This window comes from Ictalurus punctatus, chromosome 10 (assembly GCF_001660625.3).
Source record: "Ictalurus punctatus breed USDA103 chromosome 10, Coco_2.0, whole genome shotgun sequence".
Classification (NCBI taxonomy): Eukaryota; Metazoa; Chordata; class Actinopteri; order Siluriformes; family Ictaluridae; genus Ictalurus; species Ictalurus punctatus.
The window spans coordinates 3341981-3361221 of record NC_030425.2 but is presented as its reverse complement, the minus strand read 5'-3'; the positions used below and the strand labels follow the sequence as shown (position 1 = coordinate 3361221).

The window sequence follows — 19241 nt, the reverse complement described above, 5'->3', positions numbered from 1 at the left end:
TTTAACCATACTATATTTCATACAAAAATATTAAAGCATAATTTGATTTAACTTATTTTAGCTGTCATCTCATGTTGACCCTGATGTGTGACCACTGCAACAAAGCTAGTGCCAGGTTGACTCTCATAACCTTATTGTGAAAAATAGTTTTTTTTCCCCCCGACCTCATCATTTTCTAAATTGCCTAAATATCTGTTAGCACAATACTAACTACATCATGACAATATCTATTTAGAAAAATCCTAATATTGAACATGATGTTGCCTTTTATGACTATTAGCTTGGGAAAGTTTTTTTTTTTTTTTTTTTTTTTTTTTTTTGTTATTGTTGCTGCTGTTGTTTGCCCTAGCTGTATTTGTAATTTAAAAAATTAAAACAACAACATGAAGGGCTCCCTAAATGTACTGTACGTTGGATATTTGTCTGCTAAATTTCTTAGTATTATAACTATACAGTAGATAATGCTGTCCTTTAGCATATTTGGAGTGGCATAATAGTAATAGTGCTAACGTTTGCTAGTAGTGAAACTGTGGTTAATACTTGATTAGCTAAGTTAGCAAACACAACGCTACGGTATTTAAAGATGAAGCTGACCTGCACTTGAAGCCCTGAACAGGTCAGTAATTTTGCTAGATTTTGCCTTTTCTTTTTAGAGGGTTTTCTTTTTGAGTGCGCTTTCCTCTCTGCTCCACCTGGCCACTTCCTCTCCATGCTCACTCTGTGCATTGATGACTGTTCGAAACCTTTCACCGGAGCTGAGGAGAATGGTAGCCTTGCAAGTCAAGACTAACATTATTCATGATTTATTATTGAATGCCGAATTCGGAAAGGATCACTTGAGCACATCAGACATGCGATAATATAAAATAATAACGATTAAATAAATAAATCAATAAATAAATATTTTTTAATAAATAAAAAAATAATAAAAATCAGTCAACAGGCCACCGGGATTTCTCACGGTCTTAGCCTGGAAATCTGCATCCCTTTTCCTCTTCCCTACATTGAAAAAGTTTGCAGAAACACATGACAATAAATACAAAAGCCCTGAAACAGTAGAAATCATCAAATAATGATTGATATTGTTTCCACTACAAAACCTTTATATTAAATCATTTGTTTTGGGCCATCATTTTCCATATTTTTATTTCACATTTTACTAGCATTTTTAAGTCATGAATAAATGGTTCACAGGTGTCCATTTTACATTAAGGTGCTCTATCACCGGTTACTAACGTTTATAAGTCATGATTAAATGGTTCACAGGTGTCTATTAAGGTTCACCAGTATAACTACTACTGGAAGTAATTGATTCATTAATGAAATATCACAAATAAATAAGTTAGTCACCCTTTTTGCATTTAGTGTTTCGGAGGATATACATTTTGACAAATTAATCTTGATGAACAAGAGAAATCAGTCATTTTTTAATTGCTGTGGATAAGCATCATGACCTGAAGGAATTTTACAGAGAACTGTAAGACATTCAGAGTAGCACCTGGTAAGCAACTTGTTTGGAAAAGTGACATGAATCATGAGGTATTAGAATAATAATAAAAACCAATACAACACTCTTCAATCTCACTATAACAGTCTATTTTGTAATTAATATCATGATAAACATCAATGTGGTTTTGGGTCTAATAAGTGTGAATACATACATTTATTAAGCATTTATAACATGCAAGTTAAAATAGCTCCCTATTTGGCAGGTATTTCATTAGAGTCACCTTTTTAATTCATGTAGTTATAACTGCCTATAAATGATTGATAGTGCATTTGTAAATGAGTTATTACTCATTAATGAACACCTTTATAAATGCTTTACAAAGGGAACCTTAACGTAAAGCGTTACCATTTTATCCATATAACATCTAAGGTTTGAATAGCAATGTGTACAATTTTGGTATTAACTTCTCACTAAGGGCACATAACTCTGAATATGGCCCTTTATGTGTAAGATGGGCCACAATAGTTTCTAGAAAAAGAATGATATACACAAAAAATTATTATAAATGTTTTTATTAACTTGCTGAATTACCTATGAAAAGACAATATAAAATTGTTCTGTAAAAATCACGATTAAAGAAGAACCTTCTAGTACTCCTCATCAATTCTCCATATGATTTGAAAATGTAGATTAATCTTTAGTAACTAGTTATAATTGTTGTTCTGGCTGTATGGGTCCATTATTATTTTTCTCAAATAAAACTACATACATTATTTTAGCAGTTACATGAAAATCTGTTAGAATTTTAATTAATGAAAGCAGGTGTAATATTCCATCAAGACACTTCTGCTATATATGTTTTTGATATGTTCCTGATTGACACCTTGATATTATAGATTGACCATGTTTTGTGTACATTGCTTTGTCTCCAGGCAATGGTTGTTGATTGAGAACTGTTCTGTCCTCTGATGTTTTCACTTTTCTGAAATAAAATCCAACAGGGTAGATGTTCAGTTTATTGTTCTGTCAAATCAACAGGAAACTATTTAAATCCTAATAAATGTAAGTACTGATATAACTAAAGAACAAGCTTTGATTTCTGCGAAGAGAAAAAAAAAAAGGTTTTATATATTGTGTTTACTGGTAATCTTGTGAAATTAGATTGCTGATAGCTACATAATATAACTAATAGCTATAGTATAACTAAATGCATTGGTTCCATACTTACTAATGCACTTGACATTCCCTACCCATCTCCCTTGCAAACAGAGTGTATGATTGGTCACAGATATGCATAAGAATATAATTGTGCCTGCATTGATTGATACATTCATGGGAAAAAGTAAGTACTTTCTCCTTCAATTCTATGTTTTTATTCATCAGGGTCTAAATAACAATTGTGTGGTCCTCATTAACTTCTATAACAAACAAATAACCTCAGGTGACAAGAAAATAAAAGCACAACAGATTTCAATATGCAATCATTTTTTCCCCAAAAAAGTAAACCAACATTCAGAAACCAGGTGGGGAAAATGGTGTCACAAATTCAGTCCAAGGTCAGACTCTTTAATGTTTAACTCTTTAACTGTAAGCACATTAAATGTTTATGACAGCACAATCATAAATAGACTAAACAAGTATGACTTTCATGGAAGGGTGACTAGAAAAATGCCCCTTCTCTCCAAAAAGAATATGGCAGCACAACTTAGGTTAGCAAAATTGCATCTGAACCAACCACAAAAGTTTTGGAACAATATCCTTCAGACCAATGAGACCAAGGTGGAGATGTTTGGTCATCATGCACAGCACCGTTTGGCCCAAAAAAAAAAAAAAGCAAGCCAAACAGGGTTTTGCAGAGATTACTTTTTGTGATTGCTGTGGTCAAAAATGCTTGATTTTACTGCGTCTTTTTAAAAAATTTGCGAAGCAAGTTTTTTGTGTTTTTTTTTTTTTCAGGAAACTACATGAATTTGTTGGTAAATGAGACCTTTTATCTGTACTCATGTGCGATGTGCGAGGCTGAATGCATGTTGTGATGATGTCACACAACGCATCTTGGCCAAAATCTGCGGTAATTTAGAAAATTTGCAAGCTCCTCCAATTATTGCATAGTTTCCTTGATTTTACATTAACTTCTGAGATCCTAGAGAGACTGACAAACAGAGCATATCACCGCAATCAACTCACAATGATGGTGGAGGAGGAGTGATGATTTGTGTTTGTTTTGCAGCCACCAGACATAGGAAACTTGCAGTTATTGCAGTTAATGACGAATTCTACTTTATTCCAGAATATTTTTGTCCAGCAGCTTAAACTGGGCTGAAATTGGGTTATGTGAGGGATTTATAAACTCCAGTAGAATTGAGGGAGGGTGTACTTTCTTTTTCCCATTACTATATATATATATATATATTTATATATATATATATACTTTTTTTTTTTTTAAACCTGTAAAGCATAGGTATTATAGTTGTTATAATATTTTATTGTGAAACTGCAAACATTTTGACTAAACATTTTTTATTTTGAGTATTTTTGTTTTTAGATTTATTTTAAGTAGAATGTTGGTAATGAGTGAGATGGATGGTGTACATTCAACGCTAAATTCCAGTGTTGGTTTATGGAGTAGTACTAAGAATTTTGTTTTTTTTAAAACAAGTAATAGTAATAATTTGCTACTTACGTATACATTTTGGGTAAACCCACACTCCTCCAGAACATATGGCAATGGAACCATTCTTAAACTGAAAGTCTTTTGTACACTGGTATTCTACTGTTTCACCTTCCTCATAGAACTGCTTCTGATCTGACATCAGAGTCCCATTTTTAATTCTTTTAGGTTTTCGACATGTAGGTTTTTCAGCCACTATAATAAACATCAAATCACCAACATTGTTACATCTACAGTCAAGCAAGATGTTAATAATAATAATAATAATAATAATAATAATAATAATAATAATAATAATAATAATAATAATAATAATAACAACAACAACAACAACAATACCATGACAATATAACCTAACAATAATTTGTCAAATATTCCATTAGCAGAAATACAAGTTTAATAAAATTATTAACATAAATGTTTACCTGCTACTTTCTAAGAAGGAACATAATGAATATTTAACCTCAAATCTCTTAAGTAAAAATGAAAAGTGAATAAAAGGACATATTCATTATGGATACTCTGTCCATAATGAATATGTCCTTAAATTAATTTCATTATATTCTCCAGTGGTTTAACATAATTATTCTTGTTTATTAACCCTGACAATAAAACTTACAATTTGATTGCAAAGTAATAAAAGAATGCATGCATACATGAATGAAGGAAGGAAGAAAGGAAGGAATGAAAGATGTAATGATTTTAACACCATTCACAGGCAGCTACCACCATGGTTAATTCTTTTCAAGGCACAGAGAGCCTAAAATAAACCCCACACATGAAAGTACTGCTCACGTTTAGCAATAAACGCTCAAGGCCAACACTCTCAAATGCGACAGCACGCACTTCTGGGTTTTTGACATTTATTTCAGTTTGCTGTTTCATGTGTGTTTGTTTTGGTTGCTGTCCTGTCTCCGCCTCTGTATTGTTACTGGTTGTCATCACATTATGTCATCATTGTCATCAGCTGTTCTTGATTCCCTTTTTAATTAGTTTGCATATTTAAAACCTGTGTGTCTTTGTTCTAGGCAATGTATTGTTTCTGTGTTTAGCTGTGATTCCTGGATTTAGATCCTGTTCTTTGTTTCTCATTCTGCTCCTTGCCTAGCCTAGTTTATGTTGGTTGTAGGCTGCCCGACCGTACCTGTTTCTGGATATTGAGATTGCCTCACGTTTTGGATTTGTCTGCCTGACTCTCATTAAAAGCTTTAATTGCGATTGCATCCATCGCCACCCTGTTCACATCACATTGCTACATGGTGACATAATTGCATGGTAAATGTGATAAGTTACTATGTAGAAAGGGGGGTCACCAGTGTGATTTTGTGGAAGTGCTGAAAAATGTAGTAAAGTTATCCAAGTGGAACATAAACTCAATAAAGGGAGAAAAGCATAAACACCTTTGATACAATTCTATAACTGACTGATGTTCTGACTACGCCACCAGCAGAACATTCTGGTTCATATCTCTTTCCTGAGTAGCAGAAAAGAGTACTACAGGACAATGATTCATATTGCTAGTACATAGAGTTTGATTTGCCTCATTGTATTTAGGTTTGTGAAGAAGAAAAAGAAGGAGATTTTTTGTTTTATCCTTTCATAATAAATTTGGTAGAAGTATTTTTACCTTTGGACTGTAGTCTGGTTTGTCCAGCTGTGACATTTTCATGCAAAAAAGATTCTTCATTTCGGGCCGTCTCATTTTTCTCTTCCAGATAAATATTTAAGGCTTTCAAAAACAAATTTTAAATGAAAAACAAAAGTTAGTTATATAGACAAAAGTTAACAATAAGAACCAACAGAATTACAATTATCATATTTGGCAGCTGCCCTTACCCAGAGTGACTTTATCCCTATCTCTTTTATAAAACAGAGCAGCTAAGGGTTAAAGGCCTTGCTTAAGGACCCAGCAGTCTCTGCTTGGCACCGCTGGGATTTTAACTCACTACCTTCCAAACAGTAGGCCAACATCTTAACCACTGAGCTACCACTGCCATAGAAAACAGCTTGAAAAAGTTAAAAAAAATTCTGTAATTTAATTCAACCAGTGGAACGTTCATACAGTGGGGGAAATAAGTACTGAACGCATCAACATTTTTTTCAGTAAATATGTTTCCAATGAGGTTATTCACATAAAATTTTCACCAGACATCAGAATTAACTCCAGAAATCTAACTCAAGAAATTTGGAGGTGGAAGCATCATGGTGTGGGGCTGTTTTTCATCGCATGGTACTGGTAGACTTCATATAATTGAAGGAATGATGAATGGAGCCCTTTACCAGGAGATTCTTGAGAAGAATCTGCTGCCATCTAATAATATAAAGATAATACACAAAAAAATAAAGATAAGTTAAAGGGGAAAAACACGTTCTGGCATGTGGGCTACATCTCGGATTAATGAGACTTGAAGAGATGTTTGATGTGGCCTGAAAGTTGATAAAGATGAGACGTGGGTGGAGCTTCCAGCAGGACAACAATCCAAAGCAGACAGCAAAGGAAACTCTCAATTGATTTCAGAGAAAAAAGGGGTTAGAATGGCCCAGTCAATCACCTGACTCGAATCCAATTGAAAAAGATTTAAAGACAATATGTTTAGAAGAATGCGCCAAAATCACACCTGAATACTGCGGTCGATTAATTTCTTCATACAGGAAGCATCTTGTAGCTGTCATTATAAACAAAGGCTTCTCCACTAAGTATTAAATACATTTCAGTTAGTGTGTTCAATACTTTTTTCTCTTTCTTACACTTGACTTCATTTATAGACTTTAACGTTTGTATTTCTTTATATGTGTGGATTTCTTGAGTTAATACCAAGGTCTGGTAAAATTGTTTCACATTTCATGTGAATAGCCTCATTGGAAATATATTTACTGAAAAAATGATGACGCATTCAATACTTAATTCCCCCACTGTATATTCTAGATTCATTACACATAAAGTGAAATATTTCAAGCCTTTTTTTTGTTTGTTTTAATCTTGATGATTACGGCTTAGAGCTCATGGAAATCAAGAATCCAGTATCTCAAAATATTAGAATAAAGAATTTATAATACAGAAATGTGGACCTGAGAAGGCTCTAATCAGTTAATTAACTCTAAACACCTGCAAAGGTTTCCTGAGCCTTTAATCTCCCAGTCTGGTTCACTACACAGAACCACAATCATTTGGAAGATGAAAGTAAAAGTTGCATTTCATTTGGAAATCAAGGTTCCAGAGTCTGGAGGAAGAGTGGAGAGGAACAGAATCCAAGCTGCTTGAGGTCCAGTGTGAAGTTTCCACAGTCAGTGATGATTTGGGTTGCCATGTCATCTGCTGGTGTTGGTCCACTGTGTTTTCTCAAGTCGAGAGTCGATGCAGCGTCTACCAGGAGATTTTAGAGAACTTCATGCTTCTAGCTGCTGACAAGATTTATGGCAATGCTGATTTTCTTTTCCTGCAGGACTTGGCACCTGCACACAGTGCCAAAACTACTAGGAACTGGTTTACTGACCATGGTGTTACTGTGATTGATTGGCCAGCTGACTCGCCTGACCAGAAGCCCATAGAGAATCTATGAGAGATATCAGACACAACAATACAGACGAGCTGAAGTCCGCTATCAGAGCAACCTGAGCTTCCACAGCAGTGCCACAGGTTGATTGCCTCCATACCACGCCGCATTGATGCAGTAATTCATGCAAAAGGATGAAAGCCCTGACTGAGTATCAGGTGCATAAATTAACATACTTTTCAGAAGGTCGATATTTCTGTATTATAAATTTTTTATTAATTTTTTTTCCCCCATGAGCTGTAAGCCATAATCATCAAGATTAAAACAAAAAAGGCATGAAATATTTCATTTTATGTGTAAGGAAACTTTAATATATGAAAGTTCCACTTTTTGAATTAAATTATGGAAAAAAATTTACTTTATAGAAAAAAAGAACTGTATGTGCTTAAAGCAGAGATGTTTATTGAGTACAAGTCTGAGTCAAATCCCAAATCCTTAATCTTAATGGAATATGAATATATGTATATTTTGTATTGGTTCTGTTTAAATACAATTGCCTTTATTAGATTACAATATAAAACAGTTATTTTCTACTATTTAAAATGGGCTATTTTTGAAATTGTATTTTTTGTTTGCTTTTTGTCTTACAAGCTGAAGTCTACTACATTATTAAACAATAGTTTAAACAGAAAAAGGACAGAAACACTACAGCATATAAATCTCTGCAACAGACTCAAATTACTGAGTAGTGGTGAGTTCCAGTAGTCATGTTCCTGTAGTTTACTATAATAATTTTAATTGTAGAATCAGTTCTATCATGACAAACATGCAAATGCAAAACACTGTCTTGTGAAGAGAGAACAATAATATTTCCAACTTTTAGTTTGTGTAGCCAGAAAGTCAGTTGAAGGTACAAAAGCAATCACCTGTGTATAGTTCATTCCTCTGATGTTACCTGATTTAACTTCTGTAATAGTGTCTGAAAATTGCCTCGACCGCGCATATATCATCTAAGAGAATCATTATAACAACGTTGAAACTCCTAACATATATTTGTGCATCTCATTATATTTATTTGTGAATCTGTTTACTTTTTGTGAATCTTGCTACATTTATTTGTGGATTGTAATCTATTAATTTGGAAATATGAAACAATACTGCAGCCCCTCCCCATCCTCCCGCTATTCACTTACTCGTTTTAACAGAGACAGCTCTGGTCCACTCCTCAGACCCCTTTAGTGACTTTTTTCTTTCAAAAAAGCACCTAGTGACAAATCTAGTGACTTTTTTTTGGCAACTTTAGCTACTTTCCATAGAAGAGAGTGGCCAGTACTGCCCCACGAGCAAGAGGTCCTGCTTCCCCACTGCAGACACACCTCTCTCTGCAGCTGCTCTGTTCAGTGAGGGGCAGAGAGGAACAGCACATTCATTCACTTCTAACTTTCTCTCTGAGTGATCATTTAACATATAGAAATCACACCAAAGCCATTGTATTTAACTTATGTGTAGTTTGTCAGAGGACATCATGGTTATAAAATAAGGATTTTAGCAGTGCAGCTTGGAAGTGACTGCTGGTTGTGGAAGTGACATGTTGTCTTAGTGGGCCGTATTTCAGTCACTATTTTAAACTCGTTCCGTTGTCTGACACCATGAAAATATCTTTTGTATAGTCCTTGAAATTGTGCTTGAAATGTCTTTGAAGCATCTGTAGGAACCCTGTAAAACTAGCCATGTTTGATTGTAAGCGGGTTAATTTCTAAATTCAGTTATTTATTCTTAATGTTGAGTTCGTTCTTAGTACTCTAAGGACAGTTTCCATTTGCAAGATTTCATTGCTCTAGGGAACAACAGATAAAAAATGTGGCACACTGAATTAGTTGCTTGTCAATTGTATGATTGTTCTTGAGTTTTTCCAAAAGCCAGTTATTCATTCTCATTCATAAAATATTGAGAGGAAAATTGGATTGTCTGCATTCGTCTACATCTTTGTATTTCTGTACATTTGTTTCATTTTATAGATTTGAATTATATTATGGTATATACACACACTCACATACATATATATATATATATATATATATATATATATATATATATATATATATATATATATATACAGTATCCCACAAAAGTGAGTACACCCCTCACATTTTTGTAAATATTTGATTATATCTTTTCATGGGACAACACTGAAGAAATAACACTTTGCTACAATGTAAAGTAGTGAGTGTACAGCTTGTATAACAGTGTAAATTTGCTGTCCCCTCAAAATAACTCAACACACAGCCATTGCTGTCTAAACCGCTGGCAACAAAAGTGAGTACACCCCTAAGTGAAAATGTCCAAATTGGGCCCAAAGTGTCAATATTTTGTGTGGCCACCATTATTTTCCAGCACTGCCTTAACCCTCTTGGGCATGGAGTTCACCAGAGCTTCACAGGTTGCCAATGGAGTTCTCTTCCACTCCTCCATGACGATATCATGGAGCTGGTGGATGTTAGAGACCTTGTGCTCCTCCACCTTCCGTTTGAGGACGCCCCACAGATGCTCAATAGGGTTTAGGTCTGGAGACATGCTTGGCCAGTCCATCACCTTCACCCTCAGCTTCTTTAGCAAGGCAGTGGTCATCTTGGAGGTGTGTTTGGGGTCGTTATCATGTTGGAATACTGCCCTGTGGCCCAGTCTCCGAAGGGAGGGGATCATGCTCTGCTTCAGTATGTCATAGTACATGTTGGCATTCATGGTTCCCTCAATGAACTGTAGCTCCCCAGTGCAGGCAGCACTCATGCAGCCCCAGACCATGACACTCCCACCACCATGCTTGACTGTAGGCAAGACACACTTCCTCACCTGGTTGCTGCCACACACGCTTGGCACCATCTGAACCAAATAAGTTTATCTTGGTCTCTCCAGTAATCCACGTCCTTAGTCTGCTTGTCTTCAGCAAACTGTTTGCGGGCTTTCTTGTGCATCATCTTTAGAAGAGGCTTCCTTCTGGGACGACAGCCATGCAGACCAATTTGATGCAGTGTGCGGCGTATGGTCTGAGCACTGACAGGCTGACCCCCCACCCCAGCAATGCTGGCAGCACTCATACGTCTATTTCCCTACGAGAACCTCTGGATATGACGCTGAGCACGTAAACTCAACTTCTTTGGTTGACCATGACGAGGCCTGTTCTGAGTGGAACCTGTCCTGTTAAACCGCTGTATGGTCTTGGCCACCGTGCTGCAGCTCAGTGTCAGGGTCTTGGCAATCTTCTTATAGCCTAGGCCATCTTTATGTAGAGCAACAAGTCTTTTTTCAGATCCTCAGAGAGTTCTTAGCCATGTGGTGCCATGTTGAACTTCCAGTGACCAGTATGAGGGAGTGTGAGAGCAATGACACCAAATTAAACACACCTGCTCCCCATTCACACCTGAGACCTTGTAACACTAACAAGTCACATGACACCGGGGAGGGAAAATGGCTAATTGGGCCCAATTTGGACATTTTCACTTAGGGGTGTACTCACTTTTGTTGCCAGTGGTTTAGACATTAATGGCTGTGTGTTGAGTTATTTTGAGGGCACAGCAAATTTACACTGTTACACAAGCTGTACACTCACTACTTTACACTACTTTAAGTGTCATTTCTTCAGTGTTGTCACGTGAAAAGATATAATCAAATATTTACAAAAATGTGAGGGGTGTACTCACTTTTGTGGGATACTGTATATACACACAGACACACACACACACACACACACACACACACACACACACTGTGCAAAAGTCTTAGGCACCCTATTGTTTTTTAGCACATTTTTAGTAGATTTTTATATAATGACGTCTACATTATCAAGTCAGTACAAAAACATTTTGGACTTCCAAATATTATTTTTCTAACACAAAATTAAATGTTACAGAAAAATGTTTGTATGTCAGTAAAGAAAGCAGTATATTACATAAGAGACCACTTTTAAGACAAAAAACATAATGAAGGCTGATGGTTTGTGCTGGAAAAATAAGAAGCGAGTGCAACAGTCAAAGTCTCCAGAAGAACCGTGGCTTTGTTCTGCAAAATACTCAGTAAAACTTATAGCTCATTTCCTTATAAAACTGCATTAATTCTACCTGAGACTACTTTTTTTAAAGCAACAAATTTTCAACACATTTTGACTATTTCATTTATTTGTGCTTACTACTCTTTATAATATTTTTTAATATTTAATTTCATTATTTTTGAAGGCACTTTGCCCTACAGCATTTCTTTGCATGTGCCAAAGACTTTTGCACAGTACTGTATATATAATGTGCACAGTAAAATAAAATCGCTGAAAAGTGAATGCAAAAAAGTAAAGTGTCCCAAGCCGGCCTCCTGTCTCCCCGTTCCCAGCCCAACCCAGTAACGTGTCTCAGACTTCTTCACACAAGTCTCAGTGCTTCTAGGATCAGTTAAATATAATTTTTCTTTCTTACTGCCATTCCTTGGTGCCTTTTATACTTAATTATTTACCTTAAGGTTGAACCTATCACTGACTCAAATAACTCACGTTGCTTACTACTTCCTGTGCAACAGCAAATAATGCACTTACTTAATTACAACCTGTAGATGACAGGTACAACAGGAGAAGCAATAAAAATATTTAGCTGTAAATATTTAGCAGCTCATTTTAAGCAGTGTTAGAGGTACATTTACTGAGCTGTGTTCAATACAACAGGTGTGTGAGACAGATTTTTAAATACCAACCTTACATTAGGTCCAAATCTGTCCAGAAACAAACAACAGTTGCATACCTGGTGTGGGCTTTCAAAGACAATAATTGAAAATCCATGAACCTGTACATCACCCAGTTACCACTGCTGACCTACAAGTTTCACTGTATAGTCTCTAGACTTAACAGAAAATCATGCCAGAATCTGTAAAGTGTGAAGTGGACAGGCTACAGTGAAGTGTGAAGCGGTTTATGGATATTGCTAAGAATTTTAAGGGATTTATTTTGTTTTTGTTTGTTTGTTTTTAAACAAGGATGGTTTGCTACTCACATTTTATGCATTGTGGGTAATTCCATTTTCCTGCAGAACACATGGCTTTGCTCCCATTCTGAAAGTAGAGGCCTTCTTTACACTTGTATTGTACACCGCCACCTTCCTCATAGTACGCCTTCAGATTTGTGTCATTCCGAATCGCATCATTTATTTCTCGCTCAGGATCTCGGCATCTAAGGTTTATACCCACTATAATAAAAACAAAAATCACCAACAAGGTTACATCTACAGTCAGCAAAATATCAATGGCAAAAAATGTATTAGTTAATCATTTAATGAAGTAATTAATTAATTAACACACACCATGTAATTATAACCTATCATGAGTTTGTCAAATATCCTACTAGCAGAAATGCAAGTTTAATCAAATGATTAACACAAATGTGTACCTGCCCTTTAAAAGGATGAACCTTAAAAATCACTTTGTTAAAAAAAAAAAAAGTACATATTGAGTCATTATGGAAAATCATATTGAAATTAAATAGATTATGTTTTCTAATAGTATCACAAAATTATATACCTATATTATTATTATTATTATTATTATTATTATTATTATTATTATTATTATTATTATTATCCATTTAGTTAATCTACTAGCACTTATTATTAAGTTAGTACATTCATTCTTTCATTAATTCATTTCGTACTTTAAACTGTTACATTTATTGTGAGGGTTATTAAACAAATAAAATTTTGTGAACAACTGAGACATAATCTACTTCATTTCAATAAGGCAGAGTATCCATAATGACTGAATACATGTTTAATTTACTAAAGGGATTTCTAATGTTTCTTCTTTAATTAGCAGGTGAACATTTATGTTAAACATTTGATTAAACTTTAGCATTTCTGCTAAATTGAGGGATTCATACACAACTATTACAAAAGGTGCAAACATTCACTGATGCTGGAGAAAGCAACATGATACATTAAGAGCCAGAGGGTGTAAACTTTTGAACTGGATAATCGGTGTAAAGTGTTGTTACTTCATCTTCTGGGAAACATGTAAATATCTTATATAGTTTATGAAGGGCAGTACTAAATTGAAAAAAAAATAGAGCTTTAAAGAAAATAATAACAAATTACACCAATCATCCTGTTCAAAGCTGTCTTGAGCATCAGTGAATGTTTGCACCTTTTGTACATCCCTAATTCCAAAAAAGCTGGGACAGTATGGAAAATGCAAAAACCACACAAACAAAAAGAGTCGTTTGAAGATTCAATTCACTCTGTACTATATTGAAAACACATTATTAACACATTATTTGATGTTTTACTTTGTGAATTTAAAATATTTTTTGAAAATATACACTTATTTCAAATCTGATGACTGCAACACACTCTAAAAAGTTGGGGCAGTCGATTATTTACCATTGTGTAACATCAACTTTTCTTTTAATAACATTTATTAAGTGTTTGGACACTGAGTGAAGACACCAGTTGGTTATGTTTAGAAAGCAGAATTTACCCCCATTCATCCATTATGTATTTCTTCAGTTGCACAACTGTACGGGCATTCATTGCCTTATTTCGCACTTCATAATCTGCCAAACATTCTCAATCAGAGACAGAGCAGGACTGCAGGCAGGCCATGCTAGCACCCACACTCTCAGTTTACACACCCATGCGCTTGTAATCCGAGCAGAATGTGGTTTGGCGTTGTCCTATTCCAGATGGCAGCATATGTTGCTCCAAAATGTGTGCATATCTTTCTGCATTAATGGTGCCCTCACAGATATGCACCCAAGTTACCCATGCCATGGGCACTGACACACCCCATAACATGACAGAGGCTGTTATGACCCAGTTACCACTACTGACCTACAAGTTTCACTGTATAGTCTCTAGACTTAACAGAAAATCTTGCCAGAATCTGTAAAGTGTGAAGTGGACAGGCTACAGTGAAGTGTGAAGCGGTTTATGGGATATTGCTAAGAATTTTAAGGGATTTATTTTGTTTTTGTTTGTTTGTTTTTAAACAATTATGGTTTGCTACTCACATTTTATGCATTGTGGGTAATTCCATTTTCCTGCAGAACACACGGCTTTGCTCCCATTCTGAAAGTAGAGGCCTTCTTTACACTTGTATTGTACACCGCCACCTTCCTCATAGTACGCCTTCAGATTTGTATCATTCCGAATCGCATCATTTATTTCTCGCTCAGGATCTCGGCATCTAAGGTTTATACCCACTATAATAAACACAAAAATCACCAACAAGGTTACATCTACAGTCAGCAAAATATCAATGGCAAAAAATGTATTAGTTAATCATTTAATGAAGTAATTAATTAATTAACACACACCATATAATTATAATCTATCACGAGTTTGTCAAATATCCTACTAGCAGAAATGCAAGTTTAATCAAATGATTAACACAAATGTATACCTGCCCTTTAAAAGGATGAACCTTAAAAATCACTTTGTTTAAAAAAAAAAAAAAGTACATATTGAGTCATTATGGAAAATCATATTGAAATTAAACAGATTATGTTTTCTAATAGTATCACAAAATGATATACCTATATTATTATTATTATTATTATTATTATTACTATTATTATTATTCATTTAGTTATTCTACTAGCACTTATTATTAAGTTAGTACATTCATTCTTTCATTAATTCGTTTCATACTTATTTAAACTATTACATTTATTGTGAGGGTTATTAAACAAATAAAATTTTGTGAACGACTGAGACATAATCTATTTCATTTCAATAAGGCAGAGTATCCATAATAACTGACTACATGTTGTTTTATTTACTAAAGGGATTTCTAATGTTTCTTCTTTAATTAGCAGGTGAACATTTATGTTAATCATTTGATTAAACTTTAGCATTTCTGATAAATTGAGGGATTCATACACAACTATTACAAAAGGTGCAAACATTCACTGATGCTGAAGAAAGCAACATGATACATTAAGAGCCAGAGGGTGTAAACTTTTGAACTGGATAATCGGTGTAAAGTGTTGTTACTTCATCTTCTGGGAAACATGTAAATATCTTATATAGTTTATGAAGGGCAGTACTAAATTGAAAAAAAAAATAGAGCTTTAAAGAAAATAATAACAAATTACACCAATCATCCTGTTCAAAGTTGTCTTGAGCATCAGTGAATGTTTGCACCTTTTGTACATCCCTAATTCCAAAAAAGCTGGGACAGTATGGAAAATGCAAAAAACACACAAACAAAAAGAGTCGTTTGAAGATTCAATTCACTCTGTACTATATTGAAAACACAATATTAACACATTATTTGATGTTTTACTTTGTGGATTTTATATATTTTTAACAATATACACTCATTTCAAATCTGATGACTGCAACACACTCTAAAAAGTTGGGACAGTCGACTGTTTACCATTGTGTAACATCACCATTTCTTTAAATAACATTTATTAGGTGTTTGGACACTGAAGACACCAGTTAGTTAAGTTTAACAAGCAGAATTTTCTCCCATTCATCCATTATGTATTTCTTCAGCTGCGCAACTGTACGGGCATTCATTGTCTTATTTCGCACTTCATAATCTGCCAAACATTCTCAATCAGAGACAGAGCAGGACTGTAGGCAGGCCATGCTAGCACCCAAGCTTTCTGCTTACATACCCATGTGCTTGTAATCGGGGCAGAATGTGTTTTGGCATTGTCCTATTCCGGATCGCAGCATATGTTGCTCCAAAATGTGTGCATATCTTTCTGCATTAATGGTGCCCTCACAGATATGCACCCAAGCTTCCCATGCCAGTGGCACTGACTCACCCCCATAACATGACAGACTCTGTTATGACCCAGTTACCACTGCTGACCTACAAGTTTCACTGTATAGTCTCTAGACTTAACAGAAAATCTTGCCAGAATCTGTAAAGTGTGAAGTGGACAGGCTACAGTGAAGTGTGAAGCAGTTTATGGGATATTGCTAAGAATTTTAAGGGATTTATTTTGTTTTTGTTTGTTTGTTTTTAAACAAGGATGGTTTGCTACTCACATTTTATGCATTGTGGGTAATTCCATTTTCCTGCAGAACACACGGCTTTGCTCCCATGCTGAAAGTAGAAGCCTTCTTTACACCTGTATTGTACACTGCCACCTTCCTCATAGTACGCCTTCAGATTTGGGTCATTCCGAATCGCATCATTTATTTCTCGCTCAGGATCTCGGCATTTAAGGTTTATACCCACTATAATAAACACAAAAATCACCAACAAGGTTACATCTACAGTCAGCAAAATATCAATGGCAAAAAAATTAATTAATTAATCATTTAATTAAGTAATTAATTAATTAAAACACACCATGTCATTATAATCTAACATGAGTTTGTCAAATATCCTACTAGCAGAAATGCAAGTTTAATCAAATGATTAACACAAATGTGTACCTGCTCTTTAAAAGGATGAACCTTAAAAATCACTTTATTTAAAAAAAAAAGTACATATTGAGTCATTATGGAAAATCATATTGCAATTAAATAGATTATGTTTTCTAATAGTATCACAAAAGAATTTTTGAAAATTACTGCTTACACCTATATTATTATTATTATTATTATTATTATTATTATTATTATTATTATTATTATTATTATTGTTGTTGTTGTTGTTGTTGTTTTCTTGTTGTTGTTGTTATTATTATTATTATTATTACTATTAATATTATTATTATTATTCATTTAGTTATTCTACAAGTACTTATTATTAAGTTAGTACATTCATTCTTTCATTAATTCGTTTCGTACTTATTTAAACTGTTACATTTATTGTGAGGGTTATTAAACAAATAAAATTTTGTGAACGACTGAGACATAATCTATTTCATTTCAATAAGGCAGAGTATCCATAATAACTGAATACATGTTGTTTTATTTACTAAAGGGATTTCTAATGTTTCTTCTTTAATTAGCAGGTGAACATTTATGTTAATCATTTGATTAAACTTTAGCATTTCTGATAAATTGAGGGTTTCATACACAACTATTACAAAAGGTGCAAACATTCACTGATGCTGAAGAAAGCAACATGATACATTAAGAGCCAGAGGTTGTAAACTTTTGAACGGGATAATCGGTGTAAAGTGTTGTTACTTCATCTTCTGGGAAACATGTAAATATCTTATATAGTTTATGAAGGGCAGTACTAAATTGAAAAAAAAAAAAAATAGATCTTTAAAGAAAATAATAACAAATTAAACCAATCATCCTGTTCAAAGCTGTCTTGAGCATCAGTGAATGTTTGCACCTTTTGTACATCCCTAATTCCAAAAAAGCTGGGACAGTATGAAAAATGCAAGAAACAAACGAACAAAAAAAAAAGTCTTTTGAAAATTCAATTCACTCTGTACTATATTGAAAACACATTATTAACACATTATTTGATGTTTTACTTTGTGGATTTTATATATTTTTGACAATATACACTCATTTCAAATCTGATGACTGCAACACACTCTAAAAAGTCGGGACAGTCGACTGTTTACCATTGTGTAACATCACCATTTCTTTAAATAACATTTATTAAGTGTTTGGACACTGAAGACACCAGTTGGTTAAGTTTAACAAGCAGAATTTCCCCCCATTCATCCATTATGTATTTCTTCAGCTACGCAACTGTACGGGCATTCATTGAATTATTTCGCACTTCATAATCTGCCAAACATTCTCAATCAGAGACAGAGCAGGACTGTAGGCAGGCCATGCTAGCACCCAAGCTTTCTGCTTACATACCCATGTGCTTGTAATCGGGGCAGAATGTGTTTTGGCATTGTCCTATTCCGGATCGCAGCATATGTAGCTCCAAAATGTGTGCATATCTTTCTGCATTAATGGTGCCCTCACAGATATGCACCCAAGTTACCCATGCCATGGGCACTGACACACCCCTATATCATGACAGAGGCTGGCTTTTGGACGTCTGAGGGATCAGATATCATTCAGAAGTGTTTTTTGCCCTTTACACACCCAGATTTGACCAGATTCCTTGAATCTTTTAATTATATTGTGCACTGTGAAGGTGAAATTCCCAAAATCCTACCGATTTGTCTTTGGGGAATGTTGTTCTCAAAGTGTTGGATTATTCGCTAACGCATCTGTTGGCAGATTGGCGAGCCCCGACCCATCCATGCTCTTGAAGGAGTAGACCTGTTTTGGAGGCTCCTTATATACTATGATTAGACGATTGCCTCACCTGTTTCACATCACCTTCTTATTTCTACTTGTCGAATCGCTATTAGTGCTAAACTGCTCCTGTCCTAACTTTTTTGGAACATGTTACATGCATCAATTTCAAAATAAACGTTTATCTTGAAAAACCTTTGCAGTTGATTAGGTAAAACATCAAATACCTTGTCTTTATAAAAAAATTTTTTTGAAATGCAAGTAAAATACATTTACACATCACTCCTCTTTGTTTTTATTAGCATTTTTGATGCTGTCCCAACTTTTTTGAAATTGGGGTTGTAATAGTTTTGTATGAATCCCTCAATTGTCCTCATTGTGAAAAGATGGATCTCAACATCATATAGACATTGTTGTAAAGGGGTCAAATGTGCAGAAGATGCTGGAAAAGCAAAGAATGTGCAGGACCTGGA

The 19241-nt window shown here is 34.6% G+C and overlaps 1 protein-coding gene and 1 long non-coding RNA gene across 12 annotated transcripts in view; one reads left to right on the top strand and one right to left on the bottom strand.

Moving 5' to 3' along the window:
• Positions 1-332: 332 nt before the first annotated feature.
• LOC128633707 (uncharacterized) overlaps positions 333-19241 on the top strand; it is an 83788-nt gene continuing 64879 nt past the window's right edge. The window contains exon 1 of the long non-coding RNA XR_008397087.1: positions 333-1266. This is a non-coding gene — a long non-coding RNA (uncharacterized LOC128633707). The remainder of the gene's footprint in view (positions 1267-19241) is intronic.
• LOC108270757 (complement factor H) overlaps positions 2007-19241 on the bottom strand; it is a 114362-nt gene continuing 97127 nt past the window's right edge. For 7 of the 11 annotated variants that reach the window (XM_053683168.1, XM_053683174.1, XM_053683175.1 and 4 more), the window contains 6 exons: positions 16645-16836; positions 14649-14840; positions 12643-12834; positions 5749-5850; positions 4134-4316; positions 2007-2432 (listed from right to left, as the gene is read on the bottom strand). In XM_053683168.1, coding sequence (XP_053539143.1) covers positions 2425-2432; positions 4134-4316; positions 5749-5850; positions 12643-12834; positions 14649-14840; positions 16645-16836 — 869 coding nt within the window. In that variant the 3' untranslated portion in view covers positions 2007-2424. The remainder of the gene's footprint in view (positions 2433-4133; positions 4317-5748; positions 5851-12642; positions 12835-14648; positions 14841-16644; positions 16837-19241) is intronic. The other 4 variants (XM_053683169.1, XM_053683171.1, XM_053683170.1 and 1 more) reach the window with 4 other exon arrangements.